This window comes from Protobothrops mucrosquamatus, unplaced genomic scaffold, assembly GCF_001527695.2.
Source record: "Protobothrops mucrosquamatus isolate PMUCROS unplaced genomic scaffold, P.Mucros_1.0 scaffold_142, whole genome shotgun sequence".
In the NCBI taxonomy this organism is placed as follows: Eukaryota; Metazoa; Chordata; class Lepidosauria; order Squamata; family Viperidae; genus Protobothrops; species Protobothrops mucrosquamatus.
The window spans coordinates 285,648-293,178 of NW_015386218.1; the positions used below are offsets into that span (position 1 = coordinate 285,648).

At 48.0% G+C, this 7,531-nt stretch overlaps 1 protein-coding gene and 1 pseudogene across 1 annotated transcript in view; one reads left to right on the top strand and one right to left on the bottom strand.

Moving 5' to 3' along the window:
* The window catches only part of LOC114922759, a 360,999-nt gene that overhangs the window by 260,434 nt on the left and 93,034 nt on the right, over nt 1-7,531 (top strand). The window contains exon 6 of the mRNA XM_029284635.1: nt 6,072-6,077. Coding sequence (XP_029140468.1) covers nt 6,072-6,077 — 6 coding nt within the window. The remainder of the gene's footprint in view (nt 1-6,071; nt 6,078-7,531) is intronic.
* LOC107289956 overlaps nt 1-7,531 on the bottom strand; it is a 68,481-nt pseudogene that overhangs the window by 1,622 nt on the left and 59,328 nt on the right.

A 7,531-nucleotide genomic window follows, 5' to 3' on the forward strand; every position in this document is an offset into this window, starting at 1 on the left:
TATGGGAAGAAAGCTGAGTGCTCCGAGCAAAGGTCTTTCCACACTCAATGCATTTAAATGGCTTCTCCCCTGTGTGGATCCTTTTATGGGCAGTAAGATGACTGTTCCAAATAAACGTCTTTCCACACTCCATGCATTTAAACGGCTTCTCCCTTGTGTGGATCCTTTTATGGGAAGAAAGATGAGTGCTGCAAGCAAAAGTCTTTCCACACTCCATGCATTTAAATGACTTCTCCCCTGTGTGGATCTTTTTATGTGAATAAAGATGAGCGCTTTGTGCAAAGGTCTTCCCACACTCCATGCACCTATATGATTTCTCCCCTGTGTGGCCCTTCTTATGGGAAATTAGATAAGCTACTTGAGAAAAAATCTTTCCACACTCCATGCATTTAAATGGCTTCTCCCCTGTGTGGATCCTTTGATGCGCAGTAAGACGACTGTTTGAAATAAAGGTCTTTCCACACTCCATGCATTTGAATGGCTTCTCGCCTGTGTGGATCTTATTATGGGAATAAAGATGAGCGCTTTGTGCAAAGGACTTTCCACATGCCATGCATTTAAATGGCTTCTCTCCTGTGTGGATCCTTTTATGGGCAGTAAGATGAGTTATTTTAGTAAAGATCTTTCCACACTCCATGCATTTAAATGGCTTCTCCCCTGTGTGGATCCTTTTGTGCACAGTAAGTCGACTGCTATTAGCAAAGGTCTTTCCACACTCCATGCATTTAAATGGCTTCTCCCCTGTGTGGATTCTTTGATGGGCATTCAGATGATTGTTCCGAATAAAGGTCTTTCCACACTCCATGCATTTAAATGGCTTCTCTCCTGTGTGAATTCTTTGATGGACAGTAAGATAATCATTTCGACTAAATGTCTTTCCACACTCCATGCATTTAAACGGCTTCTCCCCTGTGTGGATCCTTTTGTGCGAAGTAAGTCGACTGCTACAAGCAAAGGTCTTTCCACACTCCATGCACCTATATGGTTTCTCCCCTGTGTGGATCATTTGATGGTAAGTAACGGAAGACTTTCGACAGAAGAGTTTTCCACAGTCAACACATTTGTATGGCTTCTCCCCTGTGTGAATCCTTTCATGGACAGTAAGTTGTCTGTTTTTTCTAAAATTCTTTTCCCATTCTAAGCATTTATATGGCTTTTCTTCTCTGTCAATCCCTTTTTGAGATGTAAGGGACTTATTTCCAAGAGAAAGAGTGAAAGTCCCATTGTGTCTACTTATGGCATCTTCGCCTTTGTTTTGGATTGGACAATGTTCATTTACATGCAATTGAGCTTTGATTAACTTTACACTTTTCCCAATGCATTTCTTCCTTATTGTCCCTTGGAGAAGAAGATCTTGCATTGAAGCATGAATGGTTGATGAACTCTCCTGATTCCAATTATTCAACTGGTTTCTCTCATAATGTTCTTCTTCCATTTGTACTATACGTTTCTTTATTCTTTCTTCATGGTGGATCACTTGTAATGGCTCCTCAGAATCTTTATTCTCCTGCCCATTATTGCCTCCAAAGGAAAAGAGAAATGAAAATGATAACAAGGTTAGGAGAAAAGATCAAATTGTAGAAAGTCAAGTGAATTACCTTCTAAATTTTTGCAAAATTGCAATATACAGATAATCCTTGAGCTACGAATGTAATGGAGCCTGCTGATTACCTTTATACCTCGAGGATTTGTTAACAGGATACCATTCTATGAATGAGCCCCTATGCCTACTCCACCCATACATTCGTAAAATGGCTTACGTTTTCTAAGGAGTAGGCTGTTTCTCTTCGCTCAGTGGGTAATTACTGTTAAAGTAAGGGTGCCGCTTGCAACAAGAGCAGGAAGAATGCTGCTCTTTCGTTTTGGCCAATAGGGCTTTAGGAAGATGCAACGAGAGAAGCTGCTAAACCAACGGTTCTCAACCTATGGGTCGCGACCCCATTTGGGGTTGATCGACCGTTTCACGGGGGTCGCCAAGCAAGGCTGTCCGCCATTTTTTCCCCCTTTTCCGGTGGGTACCTTACCTCCCTTGAGCTGGGCCAGCTGGTGGTCAGCCTGCTCCGTCTCTGCCGCTTGCCAGCTACGCCTCGGCCAGCGCAGGGGGTGGAACCACACATGCGCGGCGCTCCCGGGCAGGGAAAGTCCTCGACTTATGACCGGTTGGGTAGTCCTTGACTTACGACCGGTTTAGTCCTCGACTTACGACCGGTTTAGTCCTCGACTTACGACCGGTTGGGCGGTCGCGGCATTAAAAAGGTTGAGAACCACTGTGCTAAACCCTCGAAGGTCAATCAGACCTTCCAACTTCTCAGACACACATACAAAAAAAGATCTTGAAAGTTGAAAGGTCTGGTTGAACTTTTTTTTAGCCCCACAAACTTTTGTTTCCCTGCATGTGGCTATAGAGAAATGCAACCGAGCTGGAAAGCAGGTTAGTGAAGGAATGCTTTGGGGAAGAGATGGGAGCTGGGCGGTGGTGCAAAGCTGGCATCTATTGAAATGGGGTGGCATTCCAGCTTTGATGCGGAAGGGGCAGCCAGGCATAGATGCTGCAAGCAGGATGCCTGGTAGCTTCAGCACCCTCCCCGACCCTCCGGGGCTCTGCCTACTGCTTGGGTGGCTGTGTGGATAGAGCTGTGAAGGGAGCCAGGTGGTTGAAACTGGGACGATGCAGAGGTGCAGGTCTTCAGAGCTGCCGCAAATGAAATGGCAAACAGGGATCAGGAAGCGTGAGGCAGTGTGTCCAGGACAAAAGTAGCAGGTGGAGGAGACAGCCTCCAGCAGGTACAGGGTGGCAGGGATCTAAAAAAGCCCCTCCAGCAGCAGAAGTAGCTGATGCTCAGCAGCAGGAGAAGCCTTTTGCCATAACTCCCTCCTGGCTTTGAAACAGTGGAGGGGGACTGGGTGAGGGGACCAAGCCTCTCTCCCACCCATATGGCACTCCACCTCAAGAGGAGGGAAAGGGAAGAGGCAGGTGGAGAGGTGGGCAGCCGGGTCATTAAATGGCTGGGGAGAGGTCACCAGTGGGGAGAGGTCTGGTTGTGGGGGCCCTGAGGTATGCAGGTATGGGACGCATGGGCCACCTTTCCCGCCACCTGCCTCACCTCACTTCATGGCGGTACCGTGCACTCTCCCGCCCCGTTGCAGCCACGAACAACCAGACGGTAGGACAGAGTGTTAACTAGGGCTTATTTTTGGCATAGAGTTTATATTCGGCGCATGGATAAAAATCAAGCTAATGCTTATTTTCAGGGAAACACCCCGAAATGCAAATCTCACGCAAAGTCAGTTTTCAGTTAAGAAATAATCAGGGGAAACAGTCAAGGAGATATTAGGAGATAATGTAAGATTTATTGGAGTGGGTTAATTTCAGCAGAGACCTGTGAGAACTGAAACAATTTTGTAACAAGTCCTTTTTTTCTATCCAAACTAATTTCCCTTTACTATTCCTCTTGCCAAAATCACATAGCTGCAGAGAAAAAAACAGGGGTCCTTCTATTAGTGCTTACAAGCAAGTCCCAAAATTACGAATATTGCAGCAGCACGGCAGTCGTTTGCCTTTATGAGCGACCGCAGAGGCTCTGCAACATTCACGCTGGTTATTCCTTGCCTCCCCATCTCTATCCCAGGTCTCCCTAGGCACCAAGCCTTCAATACTCATCCCTGCGAAGATTGAAATCCTTCACTTTCTTGGCTGCTACAGGCTTTTGGTGCGTTCACAGACAATGAAGGCCTAAAGTAATGCAAGATCACGCGAGATCACTGGGGCAAGATCTCATGCTACTGATCTTGCGTGATCTCATACTACTTTAGGCCTCTGTTTTCTGCAACAAAGAATGGAACCGAAGATGGGGATGCTTCCATGTGCCTCCGGAGGCTGGATTGGGATATCGGAGACCTTTTCCAGGCCGCTGCCACCCGGACCTGAGGCCAGGGGACACTTCTCAATGCCTCTGGACGCTGGATCGGGGCATCGGAGGCTTTTTCCAAGCTGCTGACGCCTGGATCTGAGGCCGGGGGAACGCTTTTGTGGCCTCCAGTGGCCCAATCTGGGTGCCAGAGGCCTTTTCCAGGCCGCTCCTGCCTGGATCTGGAGAAGGCCTCCGAGGCCCGCATCAGGCTATTGGAGAGACATGGAAGAGTCCCCGGCCTTAGAGCCAGGCAGCAGGAGGAACCGTGGACAGATCTTTTCAAGGTGAGTCCTGCATGACAGGAAGGGAGGGGGAAGCATGAGGTATCTTAGTGGGTTGAGGAGGCCTTGGTGACCTGTTCCATCACTAGGCCCTCCATGGCCTTCCCCACCCTGAGGTATCGTATGTTCACTTAACGAGCTACATGCATCTTAATGAGCAAGGGAGTGATCTCCTTCGAGGTACAAGATTCCCACAGTTTTCACAAGTGGAATGGGCAGGCTCCATTACATTCGTAACTCGAGGACTACTTGTACTGGTTAGCCCCTAATCCCAAGACTCAGGATAGAAATGAAAAGGAACAAAAGTTTTTAACCCAAGAACCGGAAGAAATGACAACCCTTTCTAGGACAGATAAGAAAAAACATCTGGGCTCAAATAGCTGATATTGGTGTTATGTAGTTAAGCATCTCCTCAAGCCAAGAAGTTAGTTTATCACTGATAGATTGAAATAGAAATAGAAAAATTCAGATGAGAAGTGGCAGAGAAGCATCTAAACAACCATAGACCTCTTTCCTTTTAGTTGTCCCAAAGATCTTGTAAGAGGAGCTCTGGTGGCGAAGTGCCAGGAGGACCCAGATTGTTGGGGGCAATATGCTGACATTGTACACCACTCACAGAGTGTGGTAAAGCACTGTGGAGTGATATTATTATTATTATTATTATTATTAAATTAAATTTATATCCCGCCCTTCTCCTTGCAGACTCAGGGCGGCTGACAATCGATTAAAAATACATAAATAACAATTACAGAATTAAAATTAATTAAAAAGAAATATTTAAACGTAGTCTAATTAAAATATAATTAAAACCCCTCTAAAAATTACCCTAGGCCAATCCTGCAAGCTGGAATAACCAAGTCTTAAGGGTGCGGCGGAAGGAAGGGAGATCAGGGATGACCCTGATCTCTGGGGGCAGTTCATTCCAGAGGGTGGGAGCTCCCACAGAGAAGGCCCTCCCCCTTGGGGTCGCCAGCCGGCACTGTCTGGCCGACGGCACCCTGAGGAGACCCACTCTGTGGGAGCGTACAGGTCGANCAGAGATCATTCACCAACGTGACCAATGCTGTTTCCGTGCTGTATCCCGGCCTGAAGCCCGACTGGAGAGGGTCTAGATAGACCGTTTCCTCCAGGTGCCGGGGAAACTGCTGTGCAACCACACTCTCAACAACCTTCGCCACAAAGCGTAGGTTGGAGACTGGGTGATAATTTGCCAATACATCTGGATCCAGGGAGGGCTTCTTAAGGAGGGGCCTCACCACCGCCTCCTTTAGGACCACGGGGAAGGCACCCTCCCGTAAAGAAGCGTTTGTAATTCCCTGGAGCCAGGCTCGTGTACCCTCCCGAGCCGCCAGTACCAACCAGGAGGGACACGGATCCACTAAACCTGTGGTTGCATTCAGTCTCCCCAGGATCCTGTCCATGTCCTCGGGAGCCACAGAGTCAAACTCCTCCCATACAACAGTCTCAAGACCTGCCCTCGCCCCCTCCCCCGGGGCCACCCAGTCGGAGTCCAAACCCTCTCGGATCCGAGCGACTTTGTCATGCAGATATTGTGCAAATTCCTCAGCCTTCCCCGCCAGGGAGTCCCCGCCCCCCCTCAACTGAAGGAGGGAGCTGGTCACCCTGAAGAGGGAGGCCGGGCGGTTATCTGATGACGCAATGAGGGTGGAGTAGTAATTAGACCTCGCCACCCTCATCGCCACAAGGTAGGATCTAACATGCATATGTGCTATTGCTATTCCTTCCGTGGAGCAGGAGAAAGCCAGATATGTTTCCTTCTCCTTCCCAGGAGATGAGTTGGGGATTATTAATAAGAAATAGCTAATGGTAACTTTCTGAAACTCTCTGATTAATGAGTAGCAAATCCTTACCCAGAGAGGCCACAGTTGTATGATTTTCCAGCATGACTTCATTATGTAGTACTTTTTGGTCAGGATCCAGCTGAGACCACTCTTCCTTGGAGAAATACACAGCCACCTCTTCAAAAGACACAAGGTCACCCTGAACAAGGAAAAAGGAACAGAACAGGCCAAGGAGGATTCTCAAAATCTGGTCCATTGTTCACAAAATCCCAAAGTAAAGTTATGCACCAAGTTAAATGGCAGTAAATGGAGTATTCCAAGGTTTATGTGAGAAAATAAACCATCAAAAACCTTTGACTGAAGAACTATTTGGACAAATTTTATCAAGTTGATCGATTCTGCAGAACTTTCAATGCCTTTCAGTAATGTAATTCTACTACTGGTTCAATGGGTCTCTGTTTAGCATTTGCTACCACTGTGATACTTTTACTCCTTTTTCTTGGAGGACTTTTTCTAAAAAAATACTTCTTTTAAAAGCCTATTTGGAAGACTAGCTAGCAGAACGAATTAACTAATAGTCTTTAAAAAAAATCCTAATAGAATTTGAGGGTAGAAATGACAAATCATTGTGTCCCGACAACAGTCTTCTGAGGAAACTAAGCTGGCTGAGAGCAACTTCCACTCGTTTTCCATGTTGCAACTTGAACCCACTATTTATTTATTTATTTATTTGTTTGGATTTTTATCCCGCCCTTCTCCTTACGGACTCAGGGCGGCTGACAGCCTGGTAAAACAAATACAGAAATAAAAATACCCACTTTAAAACCTAATTAAAATGAAATATTTGATGTGGCCTGTGTCAATTTAAAATTATTCTTAAAACCCCACTAAAAATTCCCCCTAGGCCAGTCCTGCTTGTTGGAATAGCCATGTCTTAAGGGCGCGGCGGAAGGGAGATCCGGGATCACCCGGATCTCTGGGGGTAGTTCATTCCAGAGGGTGGGGGCTCCCACCGAGAAGGCCCTCCCCCTGGGAGTCGCCAGCCGGCACTGTCTGGCTGACGGCACCCTGAGGAGACCCACTCTGTGGGACCGTACCGGCCGATGGGAGGCACTCTGAGGCAGAAGGCGGTCTCGGAGATATCCAGGTCCGATGCCATGGAGCGCTTTGAAGATAATAACCAGCACCTTGAAGCGCACCCGGAAGGCCACCGGCAGCCAGTGCAGCTCGCGCAGCAGCGGTGTTACATGGGAGCGACGAGTCCCTCCCAACACCGCCCGCGCGGCCGCATTCTGGACTAGCTGGAGCCTCCGAGTGCTCCTCAAGGGAAGCCCCATATAGAGAGCATTACAGTAGTCCAGGCGGGAGGTGACGAGAGCATGGGTGACTGTGCGCAAGGCGTCCCGGTCCAGAAAAGGCCGCAACTGGTGAATCAGGCGAACCTGATAAAACGCCCCCCTGGTCACGGCCGACAACTGGTCTTCCAGTGTCAGCCGTGGGTCCAGGAGGACCCCCAGGTTGCGTACCCTCTCCGAGG